Here is a 20,185-nt window from a genome sequence, read left to right as displayed (position 1 = left end):
GACTGCTGCCGTTTTTCACACGCTGTGGAAAAATGGAAATTCTCCGCAAAATACAATGCGTGGGAAATCGGTTGCGTGGGAGCCCAGCCAAGAAAAATCAGGGGAAGTTATACATGCCAGTCCATCCAACTATATAGTAGACCTACAAATATACGAGTACTCGTCTATATACCCACTGCTAATTGCTGGGTTGTTCGCTTTTTGCTGTTGTTGCTTTATATATGGGGAAATACAATTCCTAGGTCAAGACGGATCGATCGATTTGAATTGACATTGGACAAAAAAAAAAAGGAGGAAACGGCATGGATTAGTCTGTGTTGTGCAACTTAACCGTGGGATTTCTTACATATTTCTTTATATTAATATTGATTTTGGTTTATAGTTTTAAATGTGGCAATATTTGGAATTTTAAAAAATAATAGATATAACGATAGTACCATCTAGATAGACAGTGCAAATGCACAATTAAATCGTCATTTATTTATATCTTTTATCCTTTCAATCAAATATTTTGGCTAACTTACCAATAAAAATGATTAATTCCATCTATTAATTAATATGCCAGCTAATAATTTTTTATATTCTTACTGAAATTTTAAACCAACTCAAGGAAATATTTAGTTGAAAATTTCCACCAAGCACTAAAATCGATTTTGCTTTTGGGCAACACATCCAAGAAGTATCTAAAAGGATATTTTATTTTATTACCTTCAGTTCTTAGTTCTTTCATCAATTAACCAACATCTTAAATATTTAATTTCATAGTGAATACTTTTTAACTACAAGCGCAATCGAATTTAATTAATTAAGTAGAACACTTCTTATTTTAAATAATCCATTTTAGAGTTGTCAAAAAGCAAGTCCAAAACTTGTAGCCTTTAGCCCTTTTTTATTCCCGTATTGATTCTCGGAACTGCAGCACATTTTTGGTATCTAAGAGGGGCACCCACTTATTCTTAATGCAACCCACATAAAAATCAAGCAAAAATCTATATAAATTGTATATAATTTATTAAATAATTGAACATTTCTATGTATTTGATACAAAACGTCATCAGTACAGATATGCAGTTAAGATATACAAAAGAGATAGATGCAAAATGCGCAGATACAAATGCTATAATCTACAGATATGTAAGACCTTTCCTTCATGCAAAATATATATTTATATAGGTATATGTATTCGTATTTTAATAATTTAAGTAAACTGTGTGTGTGTGTGTGTGTGGTGGAATGTGCCATAAAAGAATACCTAAAGCAGTTGCTTTGCAAAATTTATACAAGAAACAAAAACGAAACATAAAAAGATCTATATAAAAAACAAAACAACAAAATATTGGAAATAATTGGTTTTGGTATAATCGATAGCAAAGCGTGGAATGAATTCTGAGTGGGCGGGCTGGGTAGGTTGGGTTGTTGGGGGGGTGTTGGAATGCATGGTGGGGCTGGTATTTTTACTTAGAGCTAAAGAGTGCTAAGGCATATATATATATGTATGTATATATATATATATATATGTAAAGTTATTGCAAGTAATCATTTATAATTATTATAAATATATATATATATGTATATATGTATGCTGTGTGTAGGCTTTTTACTAGTTGGCTCGTATTGTTCGATTCTTGTTCATATTGGTCAGCATCAGCGAAATGTACGAGGTCAACAGATCGTCCATCTTGTAGCCGAGCGATGTTTCGCAGAGCAGCTTCGAGCCTCGCACCAGATTGCCAATGGTCATGTGGAAGTACGTATTGCCGGACGACCAGTTCGAGATGCGTGTAAAGGGATGCGTGACCAAGATATCCTACAAAATTTCAAAATTAAATTAAATTGAATTAAATTCAAGCAACAATCTAGAGGGTACGCACCTTGGTCACGGGATGTATGAGACTCACGCCGTGTTTGTTGATTGCTATAAGCAACATTTCCGGATAATTCGGTTCGGTGGTTTGTTTCACCTCAAAGAAGGCAGAACCAAACGTTGGCCATCTGCTCGGGCAAAAACAAATTCAATATACACATTATAAAATAATTCTAGTAACAATTTTTTTTTTTTGGTGTGAAACGCACCTGTAGACAATCTTCAAGAAGGCCACCTTGGCATCCTCCGAGGTCATGCCACCATCCTGATTATACGAGGCCACAATCGAACGCTTCCATTCATTGGTGCTCTGCATTTTCATAATATCCGATGGAATCAGTTCCCTCAGCATTTGTCTGTAATTAAAATCAATTAATAGATGATTTTATCACTTCCTGCTTCTCACTTACGGTATGGCCTGCAGTTCTGTTTTATTCTCGCCAAATCGCACGCGGAAGACCAGCGCAGCCAGCTTGGCCGCCTCCTCCCTGGAGCACTTGTGATAGCCGCGCAACAGCTTGGGCAGCTCCTGGTGATAGTGGAATATTAGGTCCGCATTGCGATCCTTGCCTGGCACCGTGTTCGTCCACAGTTTCTTCATGAAGAACACCTGATAGGTGAACTGTGGATTGGCACCGTCGCGTATCGGTCGCGCCTTCTTTATCCAGTCGGTCAGATGGCGCACAAAGTCAAAGAAGAAATCACCCTCTGGCACCGAGATCACCTTGTCGGCAATCTTCACAAACAGCGAGAAGCCCTCGCTGGTGCGCAGCGACAGACGCTGCGATATATTGTTGCAGAAATCCTTGGCACGCGTCGAGCTATCCACCTCGAAGGCCTCGTCCGTGTCGTCGGGGAAGTAGACCTTGTGAAAGATTTGCGTTGTCTTGTGCTGTATGGCCTCCACTTCCACCTGATGCGGCGGATATTTGCGTTGTCCGTGGCGTATGGTCTTTTGCAGGCGATGCATCGAGTCCTGCGAGATGGGATGCCGACGTGTGCGCAGGAATAGCGACAGTTCCTTCAGCAGGCCCTGCGAGCAGGCAAACAGACCCGTGGCCAGCCACATTAGCTCCCAGCCACGCTCCTCGGACATGCGATTGCGATTGTCGGTGAGCTGCTTCATCAGCTGGCAGTAGATCTCGTCGCGCAGTATCTCATGCTTGAGCGGTCCATCGAATATATGATCGGTGATCTCGTTGCCCATGCGGGGCCGCTTCGACGGCAGATCCCCCATATACTTCAGTATGGCGGCAAAGGCAAAGCAGGCCTCCTCGGCCAGCTCCTCTTTGCTCTGCAGCTTGCGCAGCAGCGGCAACTTGATGGGATCCCGCGAATAGCGCCACAGCTCCTCGTTCCGCTTCGAGCTGAGCGTCAGCGTCTTGGACATGGTGCGCTTCGGCGGCAAACGGAAATGATCCAGTGAGTATTCCATCAGCGTATGCGGCCGATCACGGGGCTCAACGGCCCCGCCATTCGAGGCCATGCTCAGGCGCCGTCCATGATGTGCCGCATCCTCGATGTTGAACAGGGCGAGTATATCCTGTGGCGGTTTGCTTAGCGTCGGCAGCACATAGACCGTTTCGGCGGGAAAATCGCCACGCTCCTGCGAGCGATCGCAGCGTCCTATGCACCAGCCATTGTTCAGCACAGATTCGCCGCATGATTCGTCCTCCAAAATGATCAAGTCGCCCTTGAAAAACGACAAGAAACTCGTGCCATCCGAGGGTGCGCGATAGTCCTGCAGCGCGATGACGTATTTCGAACTGAAAGTGAAGCAAGTGGATTATTAAATGGCTTAGAACTGCGTACAGTCTGCTGCTAACCGTTTCTTTAGGCCATCCAGGAAATACACAACCAAATCCCTGATATCCTCTGCATTTGGACTCTGGAAGGTAAACTCTTCGCCCCGCACAGTCGACAAGCTGAATGTCTGCGTGAAAACCTTCGTGGTCTTCTGGCTGGAGACGGCTGTGATCTCGGGGAAGCTCAGCTCCAGCAGTACCTGCTCCTGGTCATCCACCACATAGACGCCCGTCCAATTGACGGCTATGATGACATCATTTTTGGGCAGATTGGGCCCCGAATTGCGATAGGCCTCGTAGAAGCGGGAGAAGAGTAACGGCCACTTGTACTTGGCATAGCTGACAATGTCCTCCTTGATCTTGAGCGCTGCAATCTTATCCTTGACATAGTAGGACTTCTTGTAGGCCTGCAGCACCAGGGCAGCCCATCGCTCGATGGCTTTGTCCACGCCACTCAAACAGAAATCGGGTATAAAGTTGGGCAGCAGCGTAAACAGCCGCTCCATGGACATGTCCGTGCCGTATTCGATAAAGTATTGCTGGGCGGCAATCATGGCCAGATCCTCCTCCTTGTCGCAGCGATATTCACCGAATTTAACGCCTCTCACCACCTGCTGATAGATGAGATTGGTGGCCACCTGATCGTGGGTGGGCTCGTGCCAGGGGGCAAAGATCTCCTTGCGGAAGAACAAGCGCCAGGGTGCATTCCGCTCCTGGGCGCCCTGCTCCTTGGCATATTGTTCGCACTGGGAAATGGCATCCATCACATGATCACCGCCGCTGCCCAGTGAGCTAACCTTATCAAAGAGAGCAATGTACAGCGAGAAGCCAAACTGATCCTTGAGCGTTATCTTGTCCGACAGCTGATTGCACAGCTCCCTGGCGGTGGTGGCCGAATCCGCAAGCAACGTTTTCGTATTGCCATCCATGAACGTAATCGGCAGCATGATGGGCTTCTTTGATTTGGTGGCCTGCAGCTCCAGCCACGAGGGCGGCTGATTGCGTGTGCCATTGTTGAAGGTGCGCTTCAGCCGCTCCTCGCAGTAGGGCGCATAGCCGGGCGGACCCTCGCGTATAAAGGCCCTCAGATAATTGACAAACTTCTCCGATGGCGCAAAACAGCCCACGCACAGCGACAACAGTATCCAGCCACGGGCATGCGATGATTTCAATGGATTATTGGTGAGCTGCTTGCAAATCTGACAGTAGATTTCATCGCGCAACTCGGCGCGCAATATGCCATGGCCGATAATGAAGTGCAGCTTCTCCAGGTTCGAGGTGGGGCGCGACTGCAGCCACGACTGATAGCTATCCGCTGTGTACTCATCGTCCTGCAGCCGGCGGCGCACATCCTCGCCCAGTTTGTTCTTGCGCTTGAGCGTCAGCGAGACGAGCTTGTGGCGTATGGAGCGCGGCTTCTGCTTGAGAAAGGCATCCGGATCCAGGCCCATCAGTTGAGCCTCTTGGAATTCCTGCCAAGCAAAGAGAAATCTTTCGAATTGTTTCCCCCTCAAAGCGATTTCGCAGGCAACACTCACCTTACTCCGGATGAAATTACGCCCCAGCGTGGCCGTCACCTTGGACATCACCGATGTGGTATCCATGCGATCCATTGTATGGTATTTGGGCTCGGGCATATCGCCCGTGAAGCGCAGTATGGTGATCCACAGCGCCTGGGCGGCCAGTTGATCGCCCTGCGTGTGCAGCGGCAGCAGCGGATGCTTGAGCGCCTTCTTCGCGTACTGATGGTTCACATTGCCCTGGAAGTAGGTGGCTGCGAATTTCTGAAACTTAAACTCGGACAGATCCTCCTCATCCTCGGAGACGTGCAATTGTGCAATGATGTCCTCCTGATTGGCGGCCGCACCCTGTGGCAGGTCCATGAACACCGATGTCTCACGGCCGCCATGGGGCGTGGGCGCATCGCTGCTGGAGTCGGGCAGAAAGTCAAACATTGCCTCGACCAACTTGCCATCGTCGACGGGCTCCTCCTGCTTGCGTGCCGCATCGTTGATGATGTTCATCTTCACCTCGACACGGCGACGATCCTCCAGCTGTGTGGCTATCTCCCGTCGCTCCAGCTCGTGCAGCCGATCGCGGTAATGCTGCTCGGCAATCTCCCGCGCGTGCTTATTGCCGCGATGCATCAGCTCCTGTTCCTCCATTTTGCGCAGATGCAGTACCTCCGCGAACTGTTTGTGCTCGAGGCGCAGCTTGCGGTAGCGACGCACGGCAATCATGCGCCTCACATGCGACTGTATCTTGATGACGGCCCACATCTTGTGGCCGTACTCGCGTCGCACCAGATAGCCCCTGGCATGCGCCTGCAGCCCCACAATGTGGCCCCTCAGATGCCGGAAGCGATGCGACAGTACACGCGAACGTATCAGTGCCTGCAAGCGCATGTAGCCCACGCGCATGTTCCTGTAGCGCTTGCGCTGGGCATAGCCCTTCCAGAATCGCTGCACACTGATGGCAGCGGCGCGCAGACGCAGGAACCGGCGGCGGTACACCCAGCCACGAATGCTGCGCTGCAGTATGAGGATCTTGCGCGTCAGCACACGATCGCGCTCCTGCTCCAGGAACAGATCGTGCGCATCCTTCAGGAAGACCTTCGTGTGTCCCAGCTGATAATCGGATTTGCCCAGGACCATGGCACAAATGCGCGACGTGGCCACCTGGCAATCGGTGCGATGAGCGGGCGGCACGCCCGGTATCAAAAATCGATATCGCTCCACAAACTCACGGAAGCCGTGCCGTATCGGATAGCCGGCGCGTCGTATCCGTATGGTTTCCATCATTCCCGAGTAGCGCAACTGGCGACAGCACAGACCCCGATCGAACATCATCGGTTTCTTGAGTTCGTTCGGTTTGATGCAGCGTATAAAGAATGGCTGGCAGCTGCTCAGCGTCTTCATGAGGGCATCCAGCGACTTGCGGAACTGTGTGGACAATGTGGGCGTCCGTTTGCGCGTCTCGGCGCCCATCTCAATGTCCTGGGCAAAGATCTGCCTGAGGAATTTATTGCCGCTCTGGCTAACCAAATGCAACAGATCCGGACTGAAGGTGTCCCGGTTCTTGTCCAGAAAGCCGCGCGTATCGTAAAACACCACGCCAGCAAAGTGATTCAGGCCAAAGCTGGTATTAATGTCCGACTTGGGCTTCAGATAGTTCTTGTGCGATCCATGGGTCTTGTGCAGTTTGGCCAACATGGTGGTATCGGTGCCCTTGGGGAAGCGTGCCTCCTCATCGATCAGGGCCATAATATTCAGCTGCTTGATGGCTATCAGATCGAGGGCATCCTGATTGTCCACAAACTCAATGTGCTGCCAGTTGATGGCCTCGTGATTGTACTCCTCCTGCTCCAGCTTGAAAATGTGCTGCACAAAGAACTGCTGCAGATTCTCGTTCGCATAGTTAATGCAGAACTGCTCAAAGCTATTCTGATCAAAGTTCTCAAAGCCGAATATGTCCAGCACGCCGATGGCATTGCGCGAGGTGGCGCGCGGCTTGAAAATGGCCGTATTTATCTTCCGTACAATATGCACAAAGAGTCGCCCGTATATGCCCTTCACAAACGCATCGCGCACATCCACCGACTGATCCCTGGAGAGGGTCGACACCACCGTCTCGCCATGGGCAAACAGTGTGCGTCGCGTCAGCGCATCAATCAATGGCTGCTTGGGCAGGCCCAACAGTCCCGCCACACGCTCCACATTTATGTGCTCGGGTATCTCTGTCGCATCCAGATTATCCACCACAGTGGCCTTGTACTTGATGTTGCCGCAGTGCAGCAGCGCGGCCAGCAGCTTGATTATTTCCCATATCTCCTGATCCGAGAAGAGTAAAACCTTCATGGCGGATCGTATATCTGAGAATTCAGCGGCATCATCGCGTCCCTCGCAGGTTATGCTATTGCCGCCAGTCAGATATCTGTGTTAGGTAGGGAAAGATTTAATTAATTTAGAGCCATCATTAAATGGGGGGCGCCCTTTTGCACTCACTTGTAATCGGCAGCTGCGCCCAAATCGAGGCGACTCTTCTCCTCCGTTGAAAGCCCCGCCAAAATGCAATAGAACACATGATAATTACGCTCGCTGTGATTCTGGGAGACAATGCGCGACTTCTCCAGCAGATATTGCTCGATTTTGGCACCCTCGATCACACCATTGGCGCTGAAGTGTATGTCTATGTATTTGCCAAATCTGTTAATGAACAAATCAATTAGCAACAATAAAATGTAGTTTGCTCTTAGATAATATTTTACCTGGATGAATTATCATTTCGTATGGTCTTGGCATTGCCAAAGGCCTCTAGTATCGGATTTGCCTCGAGGATTTGCTGTTCAATCCACGAATGCTTGCCACTGATTGCCGCCAGATATTGTAGTATGAGCTTGGTGCTCTCCGTCTTGCCGGCACCCGACTCGCCCGAGATGACAATGCACTGATCCTGCAGGTAGCGTTTCATATGCGCATACGCATTGTCGCCAATGGCAAAGATATGCGGCGGCAGTTCTCCTATTTTGCGCTCCTTATACAGCTTGATCTGATCGCCCGTATAGATGGGCAGAATCTGGTAGGGATTCACGGCAACCAATATGGAACCGGTATAGGTCTGGGGGCAAATGGGGGTAGAAAATCAGGCGTAAATTAATAAGTTTTAATAAGTTTATACTTTTAGCGTTAGAATAAAGCATGAAATAAATACAAAAATAAATACTTACATTAAAAATAAAAAAAAAATATATAAAAAAAAATAAAGAGAAATTTCCTAGATTTATTTTATGTTCATTTTATGGTTAAAGTTTTTTTTTTCTTTTTATATGGAATACCCCTGATTTTAATTTTGAGTATATCAAATGGCCAGCATTAACTGATAAATACCTAATGTGCAATGAGGCATGATAAGAATTTCGATACGATATCTAATAATACCTTAAATAATGATGTAATACATGTATATGCCAAGTGGGGGTCATATGAATGGGGTCTTTAAATGAATTAAATGCGGGTTTATTAAGCAACTTAACATAGAGTCAAAGGATTTGTATAGGATTCCATAGATACATATTTATCTGTAGTATTTGTTGGTTTGTTGCTCTACTCACATAAATTAGATTCTCCTTGTAGCGTATGAGCAGATTGCGCAAGATGCCAGCTTCATGAAGATCGCCCAGCGATATCATATCCTCCACACCCTGAACGGAGGAGGCGTGCATGGCCTTGATGCGACGCTCGGGTGCCAGCCAGACCTCGTCGCCATCATCGTCACGCACCTGGATGCGTCGACCCTCCGCGGAGATGACACGTGCTCCAATGGCCACATCGAATTCTCGTCCCGAGGCGGGCTCTATCCAGATGTAGTCACCCTGTGTGCGATCGATGGTCACAAGAGTTTTTTCAAATTTAACAATTCAGCGACATTCAGCGTTTCATACGACGACGAGGCTGCCCCCACATTTGGTTGCCATGGACAGGGGCCCCAGACCCAGACCCAGTGCCAGTGCCAGTGTCAGTCCCAGAGCCATAAAAAAACAACAACTTGACGTTGTTTGTTGTAAGAATCGCTTGAGCGGAACGCAGCACAAAAAGCAGCAGCAGCAACAACAGCAACAACAGAAAAAGAGTGATGCCAGGGACAGACCTGAACGATGGTTAATACAGTGGTGGGCGGATATAGACACGACAGGTGGAGTAGGGTGAACGCTCGCCCCCCCCTTCAAGGGTTCTGTTCAGGGAGAAGTTCATTACAAAATTTACCCCACTCCAATAAACACGTTGCCAGGTGTCAATATTTCAGCCCACCACTGTGCGCGAACGCAATGGGAGTCACAGTGAGGTATGGCTTACATACCACACACGCACGCACATGCACACACACACATATGTACATGGGCAAGAAACTTCCGCTTTTTGCTGTTGCTGCTTCTTCTGTGTGTGTTCTGCTACTCTTTCTTTTTTGTAAGGTGAGGCACTGCACTCTCTCTCTCTGTGCTTTTTGTATCTGCCTGCAGTGTCATTAGTGGGCAAGGCCTCACCTTAAATTTATGCACTTTGCATTGGCACATTGAAAAGGAAGAGCAACATACATACATATGTACATAGATGCATCATTATAGATAAGGCGAGCGATCTCTTGGCTCTGGGCTCTCCCTCTCTCTCTCTCTCTCTGTATCTCTCTTCATACTTACACGTGTTACAATCACCATATTCGTCGTCCTTCATTTACTGTTCCTGGGTGTTTTGGCATCCAAATGCGAAGCTCCGTCCGCACTTCTCCGTCGTCTGCTGCCTGCTCGTTTCGTTGCCTCCTCCTTCTTTTGCTTTTTCTAGTGGATTTATTCTGTTCCATAAAAGAGAACAAGTGGAAGAGAGTTAGCCATAAGCAAACAGCAACAGCAACAAGTTAGCGCCTGCCTGCGGCAATGGAAACCGGCTTTGGAAAAAAAAAACACGAAGAATTAAGGTGAAGTTTACGGTAAATTGAAAGAATTCACAACTTGTCGCTGTCTTCGTTTGTGGTCCGTCGTCGTCTTGGTCTTCTTCTTGTTGTTGTTGTTGTATCTCTGTACCTATATCTCTGTCATTTCTAGTCAATGTCTTTCTTTCTTTTCATTTGGCATAATATAAACCATTCACATGCTCGGCTTACACGCACTTTAACTTACAGTCAAACACTCTGATGGCCTAAGGCCAGTGTTTGGTAAATATTAAACCCATTGGAGAGGAAGGAAAAGGCTAGGATGGAACGCAAACGCTTAAGGTAACCCCCCTTTGGGTTCCATTTTTTATGTAAAATCGCTAGAGGGTCGAAAATGATTTCTGCTTTAGGCTAAAAGTCACCCTGTTAAAATCGTAAAACTGTAACCAAAATTAGTCATTCATTCTTGGCCCCACTGAAAGTTTCGTTACTTTTTCCAAGCCCCAAAAGATTCATAACAATACATACCCCCAAAAACTCAAACGACAAATTAGTCACCAATTCCTAGGCCATACGTTACTTTCGATACTTCTGTCTCATTCCGATTCCGAAATCAAACAATCCAATACGTGACCAAAAAGATCTTCATAAATAATAAACTCCATAGACATGCAAAAAAGGCCAACCAGCTACCAGCTACCAGCTACGAGTATTTTCACTTTTCAGCGACAATCTGCCGTGACAGTCCCCAAAAGCTCCCAAAAAAATAACACGAGAGAACCAAACGGAAAGGCCTCCATGGCAGGGCCTCTCTGAATGGATTGCGTTTGTTATGCAAATTGTTGAAGCGGTTTCATTGAAAAAATTTACTTTCATTACTTTATACGGTGAAGCACGGCGGGACAATACTATATACGATTTCGGCAATAGAAAACTGCAAGTCTACGAGTCTAACAATAAGTTTCTAGATATTTTCAGAAAAGAAAGGCGTTGACATTGATGGATTCTTCAAAGGGAAAATCTGCGTGATATGTGCACGAGATGATTTTATTCAGAATTGGAAAATATTTCCATTGTTCCATCGTAAAGTGGAAGTTTCAAGAACATTAAAAGGGCAAAGGGGAGTTTGGACTTTGATGGATGTGGAAATTGTGTGGGTGTTATGTGAATTGTTGTAAGAGAATAATAGTAGAAATTATCTTCCTTTTGATATGAGCTGATAGGGCGACAATTAATGACCCATAGAATATCTCTATGGGTTAATTCTTCAAGCTGTTTGATATTAGAATAATTCTTTAAGTCTGTACAACTATTTTTTGATAATTCTTTGAATCTTAGCCATCACAAAATTATATTATATAACCAATCTTATCGCAAAGAGTTGACCTAGAAAGATAACATTACTAACAAACGTATCTTTAAAGCACTTTAAGCAGTTCCACTTTGTGGGAAACTACTCCATTTGTCATCATCTTTCTAATCGAAACCGTCCAGCCATACATCATATTTTTTATCTAAAAACCAAGAACAGTTATTCCTCTCAACACTGGCGAGAACTCTCCCCACCTACAGGTGGGATCTGGGATAACCCATTAAGCGACGCCTTTGAAGAACAGCCCACTAGTGTGAGGCAGTATCCCATGGAGGCTCAATTTCTTGTTGGCGTCATTTCCCAGTCGGTTGCCATTTGAAACCGCCTTCCAATTGGACACCCCATCCATCATTTAACACATGGACTAACAGCAGCGGCATCGGCTGAGGCTGCGGCAGAGGCAGCAACAGCAAACAGCGGACAGCGGACAGCGGACACTGCCGCACCAGCACCAGCACCAGGTATAGTTACTCATTTGGTGGCGTCTCTATATAGTGGGGGATACACTCCTATCTCGAAGGTAATTGCAACATGCCAGACAATAAACAGCAACAAAAACAACGGCAACCAAATTTAGTGGCACAAAAAGTGAGGCGGCGGCAGTGGCGGTGGTGGTGGCACGTACATATACCAGTCTGGTTACGCTCTGGCGGTCAAAATACAAGTATACCCCATAATGCAGCACATAGGGAACTGATCTACAAGCCACACCACACCACACCTCACATGAACAGACAAACGTACAGACATAAATACAGTAGAACATCTATGGACGGGGCTAAAACGTGAGCCGAAACTTTATGAAATTAGTTGGAAAAATCAATTGAATCTCTGTGGATCTGTGCATAACAATCTGATTGGATTTGGATAGGTTTCACCTTGTATTTATTCACGTTAGAGAGCTTCCACTGTACCTACATATGTACACGGTTTAGAGTTCAAGCATTTAGTTGAAAACTCATACAGACATACAAATAAACATTTAAAAATACGAGTATTGCTTAATACCTTTTCCATTTCCGCTCTTATCGGCGTGCCAGATAAGCGGAGAACATTAAACAAGGTATAAGGGGGGTATGTTAGGGGTTTGTGAGGGCGAGAGAGTGCCATATCAGCGCAGACATACATATATACATATCTCTGGGCATGACCGAAATAAAAATATTGAAAAAACTGAATCAACCGTAGAGAGGGCGCCTAAGAATTTCCGCAATAAAAGATTCCAAGAGATTCTGCATCAATCCATCCAACAATCCATCAATGACTCAACTTCTGCACGTATGTACATATCTTCCATGCAAAGGTAGATGGCACAGAGCGCAGAGGGAGGTGAGGCGAGGCGACAGTGGAAAGGGAGAAAGGGAAAAGAGCAGCACGTGAGCGACTCTTAAGAGAGTGCGTTCGTTGTGTGTGAAACGTGTGCGTGTGAGTGAGCCAAAAGTTCATCGAGAGTCATTAGTGAAAGTTCGTATATGCTCAGCCACGTACAATTACGGTATATGCATCACACACACACATATGAACATACATATATTGTACATATGTATAACCTTTATACCGCTTATTATAATTATACATTAGCTTTTGTTTAATTTGACTTTGACATTTACCACAAGTTTTGTTTTCGGTTGAACAATGATCGCGCTGAGAGCAATTTTATTTTTCGTTGAACAAGCAAGGGGGGATGGAGTTTGGCTAGAAATATAGCAACCATAATTCGGTAGAGAATTGGAGAATCCTCTATATTTTATAGCAAGGCCTTATTCGAATTGTGTGAAGATTTGGCTCTCTAGAATTATTAACATTATTGTTATTGGTTATTTATTTAGTAATTTTGTATAACGTTTTTAACCTTTTCTCATTCTTTTATCATTTTATATAACTCAAATTATTTAATGTTGTTTATATAATCTTTATTTATTCTTCTTTAAACACTTTGCCATCTATATAATTTATTTCATTTATTGATGAATAATATCCATTTTAAATTTCCCTTCTCCCCACACTTTTACTCAAATTTGCATTCTACACTGAAATTTCTTTCACATTTTTTACAGTCTTACATTTTAAATTCTTCTAAGCACATAAAAACCACACAAGAAACAACGCGAAACTGGCTAAAATATTATTATCATCATTTTGTATGTTTTTTTATTATGTATTTAGAGAAGACCTTAAAAAAAAGTTTCACCAAACAAACAGAAAGTCGCGAAAGCTTAAGACACCAATGAGGATGGGGGCCTGCCTCTGCCTCCCAACAGCAGCTACATTAGGGTTACCGAAATGGAAACGAAAAAAAAAGGTTTGTTTTGTGGCTGAGAGAAACAACAGCTAAGCTATGAAAAACAGCTAATGAAAAGGGTTTAAGGGAAAAGGGTTTTCGGATCGTCCCCTGCCCTGTCCCCCCCCTACAAAATGTCCCGTTGCGCAACAACAACACCAACAAACCGGCCAAACAAGTGTGCATGTGTGTGGTGTGTTGGTGTGATGTTCGAATAAGAACAGCCAGGTTCAAGCTCAAGGAGAGCGAGAGAGAGAGAGAGCGCGCAACTTCTATGAAACTAAAACCAGACAGCAACAGGCGGTTGAGAGTGAGAGGGGGAAAGGCGGGCACCCAACGAATCTGTGTGTATGTTTGTTTGCTGCACTGTGAGCCGCTCTTTACGCATGCCTCTCTCTCTTGCTCTACCTTCTTCGACAGGTGTCTGTCCCAGTATGGGTGTGTGTGAGAGAGTGTGCTCTGTCGGTGTGTGTGTGTGTGTGTGTGTGTGTGCATGTTAGTACCGTTCTAGCCAACGAAACCTGAAGCGTAGCTATAATTTTTTGGTCAGAGAAGAGGGGCTTAAGGCAATAAAAAGAAGAAAAATGCAATGCAGCCACGTCGCGTCTGAGAAGATACTAAAATCAATGGTAATTAAAATGATGATGCTCCATTCGTTTAGCTTGACCCTTGTCATTTTCTCTTGCTGGGTTTTCTAGCCAACACTCACAGACACATACACATGGCCACACAGACACTTGGGTCTGTCTTGCAGGGTTAATGCACTCTTTTTTTCTTTAATATCACTTTGCTGCCTGTTTCGCCTAGAATTTTGCACTATTTTTTTGTGGGCACAACAACTAAATGTATTGTTGTATTAATTGGCACTTTGGTCACTCGGTTTAAGCCAGTTTTGAAGCGGGATATTCTTTTTCAAAAACAGGTTACATAAATAGGTCACGCACCAACAATCGCTGGAAAAGTGCAGCGCGCCGATTGTTCTCTTCTAATCCAACAGGTTAATTGGTTTCACTTGGTTATTAAACATTTTAACGCTTTTGTTTATTAATCATTTCTCTTTATTCTGCGAACTTACACCAAAAAGAACCCGGGACCCGAACAAAACCGATTAAGTAAAAACTCGGATTTGCTTGCGAAATTTATTACAAATTTATTGCACTTATTTATTTATTTTCTTGAGCGAACGCGCGCAGCGAACAATATCAACGATATCAACGGACTTTTCTGAATTCAGAAATTTAAACTTTTTATTTACTTGTTTTCCGCTGCGAAATAGAGGTGTCAAACCATCGATGGCACTATCGATAGTATTGATATTTTACTGCTAGCCTCTACTATCGACGGTTTTGCGACTATCATGATAATATCGAGCTACAGTTGCGCTTTTGATATGTTTGGATTGGCTGCTATAAAATACGATGAATAATTTGTAAGCAAATCGACAGGTGGCATCTAATTTGTACAATGCACAAGTTCCTAAAAGGTTTCAATAGTTTTTTTTAATAATTATTTGAGCCCGATACTATTTCGATAGTATCGATTGTGTTTTCAAAACATTCAACGTTGATATTCCTCGATTTTGATATTCAGCTTAATATTACTAGATAGTTGGCCCTCTCAGCCCTAAACAAATTATTTTATCCAATTCCTCAATGAATTTTGTTTAGGATTGGCTAGTTTTCAGAACTATTTTTAATGAGATTGTTTAGATAATAGGGTTCAAACAAAAACGGCCAAAGCATAAAACGTAAATGTTGACTAAATGTGACGTCAGTGTTGCTGGTCAGCAAAGTTTCTTCTATGCGTATGGACTTTTGTATACCTTATTTCTTTTAATTGATGTTAATTGTTTTATTCCAAGCTCCATTAAAACATTATTTATGATTTTATCTTAGATTGACATGTTTTTTTACCTATATATGCACATGTTTGTATATTATAAATACATTTATCCCGGTTCTGATATCTATTATTGGAACCCGTGAGCTGCAAAATTTCGTTTATATCTTTCAAAACAGAGACTGAGTAGTTTCTGCATTAATTAGAGCCTGAAATTACAAACAATATCTCAAGTCCATAATATCAATTTTCCCAAGGTATGCAGATTTGTTTCTCAATCCGTGACAAAGTTGCACAACAATGCTGCCTCTTCATTTCCCCATGTTGCTAAAATTTTTCCAATACAAATCAAATGTATCTTACGGGAGCGCGTAGGAATGACGCAACAATGAGTCTTCATTCCATACGCGTTCCCGTTAAGAACATGCGGCTCACACCACGAAAAAGAGGGGAAAGTCACCACGAAAACGCTCTCTTCACCTCTGAAAAGAGAACAAATTTTGAAAACCCACTACGAATTGAGAGCGAATTTGAAAACCCACCACGAATTGAGAGCGAAAAATGTCAGTATTTTTTGTGCGCTAAATTGAGTTTGGCGGTCAATTTGAAATGTGTCTTAATATATGGTAAAATAAATATTTCACTTGATTTGTTTTGTCGAGAGTGACTGGAACCGCAGAAACCGAGAAACAAAACAAGACTTAACCCACCTCTATTTAAAAATTTGAGCAATTAAATTAATTTTGTAGATCTATTATTCTTTACGTACAACAAAATATTACCACGATATCTTTCAGCTTAACTGCGCTTAAATTGTCCGCGTTTCCTAATACTCGCGAGTGTATTTTATTTAACCCCCTGGTCGACAATGGGCTAAGGCCGAAAAACAGTGTTACAAAACGAAAAACTCCCTAAAAACTGTACCTGCAACGAACATTATTATCAGCCCCCGCACACCGTCCCCACCGTCCAGCAACCACTATCATTATCACCGGCACTCAAGCAGACAGAATTGATTATTTGTTTTGTTTTATCAATAGTTAATGTTTATTGAAATTTCCTCTCTAGGTGGTCAGTGAATATGCGCTTGCTCAAGCGGGCAAATACAAAAATGTAGTTCGTGTCTTTACAATGTAATAAGAATATGTGGGTTGCTATTTGGATTCATGGGGTGTTTGGGGGGTGGGGGAGGGGGTTACAAGGTGTTGGGTGTTACACGGGGTGGGACTTAGCAGAACTTCCAGCGATTGCCGCACTCGTTGCACATGACAAAAGTGGTCATGGGCTCGTCGGCGGAACGTGTCTGCAGCTGGTTGTAGGTGCAGTTGCGCTTCTTGCATTTGCCGCATTTAAGGAGATCTGTCTTGGTGCCCTGTACGGTGGCCAGCTGGGCATCGTTGATGGCCTCCTTGACGAACTTCTCGCGCAGCTTCTTCATCTCGTCGCTGGCCATCTCCTCGGGAGTCATTTTGGCCAGCTGCTTGGCAGAGACGGCGCCGCACATGAAATTTCCACGCAGACCCGGATTCTTCAGGTCCTTCAAGTTGGCCACACGCGAACGAATGCGATTCTTGTACTTCATGTCGGTATTCTTGAACTCCGAGTAAATGGCATCCTCTAGCTCGGCGGCCATTTCCTCGGGCTCGGCACAACCTTCGGGCACCTCACCGATCTTCAGCGCGGTGGTCAGCATTTCGCGGCACTTCAAGCGCACGGCATCCGTCATGCCGCCGGAGGGGAAGGAAGTCTGTGACGACGATACCTTCTTCTCATCGCGCTTGTCACGCGACGAAGAGCTGCTGCTGCTGCTAGACTTCTCCTTGCTGGCCGACTTGCTGGAACTCGATGACTTGGATGCACTATTGTTGGAGCTCTCCTTGCCGGCGGCAGTGCTGTTGTTTGGGGTGGCTGGGGCCGGGCTGGGCAGAAAGCGTTTCCAGTTCTTGATCAGGGTCTTGGCCAGGGCAATCACCTCGTCATCCTTGCTGCTCTTGCGCAGCTCGTTGACCGTCATGCCGATGCGCGTTTTGGTCAGAATCTCCAGGTTAATGTTCAGCGTTTGCAGTGCCTTCAGCAGATCCAAAGCCTGTTCCTGTCCCTGCAAGTGGGACGGTGGGGGGAACAGAAAAAATAACTAACAAAACAAGTCCATGGATGTGTGGGGGTCTCTACTTACCGAGCCATCGCTAGACGTTGATATCTTGCTCATTTTTTTCTGAATCCGAAAAACTTCATCCTCCACGCTCATTTTGGCCGCCAGAAACTGTAGCGTATATGACAGAACAAAATTAAGGTTAACGGCGTTCCTTCGCTACGTGCAATTAGTTTCAACAATTCAGCAGCAACTTTTCTTTGACGTTTAAACGGAGAATTACACTTTTTCCCTCCAATAAAAATTGTTTACCTGATTTTTTCTTCTTTATGTATTAGAGCTGGAGAAACATCGATGCTTTGGGTGCTGTTGTCATCGATGTTTTCTGTCAGCTACACAGGGGTGAAATTTTCAGAGAGGCATCTGACGGTCAAAAAAAAAAGTTCACAATTTGTATAGAATTTCTTTTTAATATGCGCTCAAACTACAATCTTTTTGTTAAATTAATTATTCAACTTATTTATTTATTTATTGGACACAATTAAATAATGAATATTCAGCAGAAAACTAAAATATGACTAACTATCGATTAAAGGCACAATTACTTAATCGATGTATAAAATGGCCGACAATGCGGCGATATTTAAACTTCATCGTTTCTTGCTCCTCCCATCCTTCCCTTCCCGTGTAGCGAACCGACAAAGTGTGTTCTGAATCTTCAAGATCGCAGCTAATTCAGCTTTATTGAACTGTGCAACTATTGGACAGGTGAGTCTTGCACTGCTGAGAATGTTTTGGCAGTGATTGCAAATAATAGAAACCCATAAAATGACCAGATATATGTGTGTGTGCCGTCGAGATGTTTGTGAACTGTGCTAAACGGTGCATAGAGCATATAAAACGCAAATAAATGTTCAATTCACAAATGCACATCATACCAACGTGTAGTTGATCAAATGTTGCGCGGTGAAATTCCCATTAAAGAATCTGGAAGCATCTTTTTATTGAGCCTTTCCATCCTATTCGCCTATCGTCCGTTTTCCCTTGACGCAGTTGTCCGTTGCATTTACCGCAATGTCTTAGAGTTGCCGAAGCGCCATTTCATGGTTTTCTGTGCAAACTTGAGCAATTAACCCTACATTTTGACAATTGCGACAGCCCTGCTGGCCGTCGCTGATCCACGTTTCCTTTTCTGCATGTCCGTTCTTTCAATTTTTTAACTCGAATAGCAAAGACGTGTCCGCGCGGAGAATTTAACAGAGGAAGTAGAAAGTGTTAAATATATAATCTGGGTGGTTATTTGTGCACAATATATTCGTGTTAGGTGAGACACACTTTATTAACTATTTATCTATATAAAATTTAGATCAGAAATCATATTTGATCAACATTTAAGATATTTCCTGTGCATGTGTGTGCGTGATTTACATGCACATGGAACTTCATGCTGATTTATTTTAAAATCCGCTGTTTTATGCAAACGTGCTTTAAATATTGTGAAAATATATAATTAAAATATTAATATTTAATAGTTTAGTACCCCCAACAATCATTTAATAAAGAATTATTAACATTTTTACCGAGAGCTGGTGTAAAGCGTTACTTCGTTTACGGCGGGTACTCCCTTTTGGTGTCTCTCTTTGTGTCTGCATTCTTCGGCGCATTGCGAAATTGGCGTTTGTGTGCAAGTTAGGCAAGATCCAATTCACGAATACTTCATGATAGCGTTTAGTTTAGTTTCTTATGGTTGGTTTCTGTGTGGGTTTGTAACTAATTTGGCCGCTTTTGCATGTCCCATCCCAGGCAGCGTCATGTATGTGTGCGATTACTTAATTTTTCCCTGGCATATTAGTGTAATATTAGTTAATTTGCAAATATTAAGCTTGTGTTTTATCCAACTTAATCATACATACAAATAATATATTTAACAATTTAACAGGCCCCCCAGAAGCAGATGCTCATTGTGTGTGTTTTATTCTTTTCCCCCCAGTATTGCTGGCTCAAGGAAATATTCTTAAATATATCCGATCCCTTATCTGAAACGCTTTCATTAAAGAATAATGGTAGTAGCTTCTAGGTTCTAGCAGCCTTTCGGCAGACCCCTGCTCGTGTTCCTTTGTGTGCGCGGCGCGTCGCCTGATCATTGTGTGCGTGGCGACGCCTGATCATTGTGTGCGTGTCGAAGCTTAGCTTTTAGCAACGTTCTTCTAGAAATTTCCATCTCTTACCCCCCTCCCACGACCATCATTTTCAAGAATAACTTTTTTTGTGTTTTTCTTTATTTTTATCAAATAATTTTTCTTTGTTTTATGTTTAAACGAGTTTCTCAACACTGTTGCGGTTGAATGGTTTTATGTTTCTTTCTTTGGGTCAAAATACAATACAATATTTCAAAAAATCTCGTATATTTTGTTCTTCTAAGTGGTTTTTTTTTTCCTATTTGTTTTTGTATTTTGTTTTGCTGTCGTAAAATTTGTTGTTTTTTTTTTCGCAATTCTTGTATCCTATC

The 20,185-nt window shown here is 44.0% G+C and overlaps 2 protein-coding genes across 3 annotated transcripts; both read right to left on the bottom strand.

Annotated features, from left to right (window-relative positions):
* Window positions 1-1,011: 1,011 nt before the first annotated feature.
* On the bottom strand, window positions 1,012-15,033 carry LOC111078328 (myosin-VIIa). Of its 2 annotated transcripts, none has more exons than XM_022372941.2 (11): window positions 14,690-15,033; window positions 9,863-10,014; window positions 8,780-9,040; window positions 7,937-8,286; window positions 7,674-7,874; window positions 5,208-7,602; window positions 3,691-5,141; window positions 2,275-3,630; window positions 2,074-2,220; window positions 1,872-1,992; window positions 1,012-1,807 (listed from the first exon to the last, which is right to left on the bottom strand). In XM_022372941.2, the coding sequence occupies exons 2-11, from the start codon at window positions 9,878-9,880 to the stop codon at window positions 1,601-1,603; spliced, it is 6,507 nt and encodes a 2,168-aa protein (XP_022228633.2). In that variant the 5' UTR covers window positions 9,881-10,014; window positions 14,690-15,033; the 3' UTR covers window positions 1,012-1,600. The 2 variants fall into 2 exon arrangements, with proteins under 2 accessions (XP_022228633.2, XP_022228635.2); XM_022372943.2 differs by having other exon boundaries at window positions 14,821-15,033.
* A 1,567-nt stretch (window positions 15,034-16,600) lies between these two features.
* LOC111078327 (transcription elongation factor S-II) lies at window positions 16,601-18,076 on the bottom strand. Its single transcript, XM_022372940.2, has 3 exons — window positions 17,989-18,076; window positions 17,761-17,847; window positions 16,601-17,682 (listed from the first exon to the last, which is right to left on the bottom strand). Exons 2-3 carry the CDS (start codon window positions 17,830-17,832, stop codon window positions 16,813-16,815), a joined length of 942 nt encoding a protein of 313 aa, XP_022228632.1. The 5' UTR covers window positions 17,833-17,847; window positions 17,989-18,076; the 3' UTR covers window positions 16,601-16,812.
* Window positions 18,077-20,185: the final 2,109 nt, after the last annotated feature.

The sequence above is a fragment of the Drosophila obscura genome, unplaced genomic scaffold (assembly GCF_018151105.1).
Source record: "Drosophila obscura isolate BZ-5 IFL unplaced genomic scaffold, ASM1815110v1 contig_179, whole genome shotgun sequence".
In the NCBI taxonomy this organism is placed as follows: Eukaryota; Metazoa; Arthropoda; class Insecta; order Diptera; family Drosophilidae; genus Drosophila; species Drosophila obscura.
This window is presented reverse-complemented; position numbering and strand designations above follow the sequence as displayed.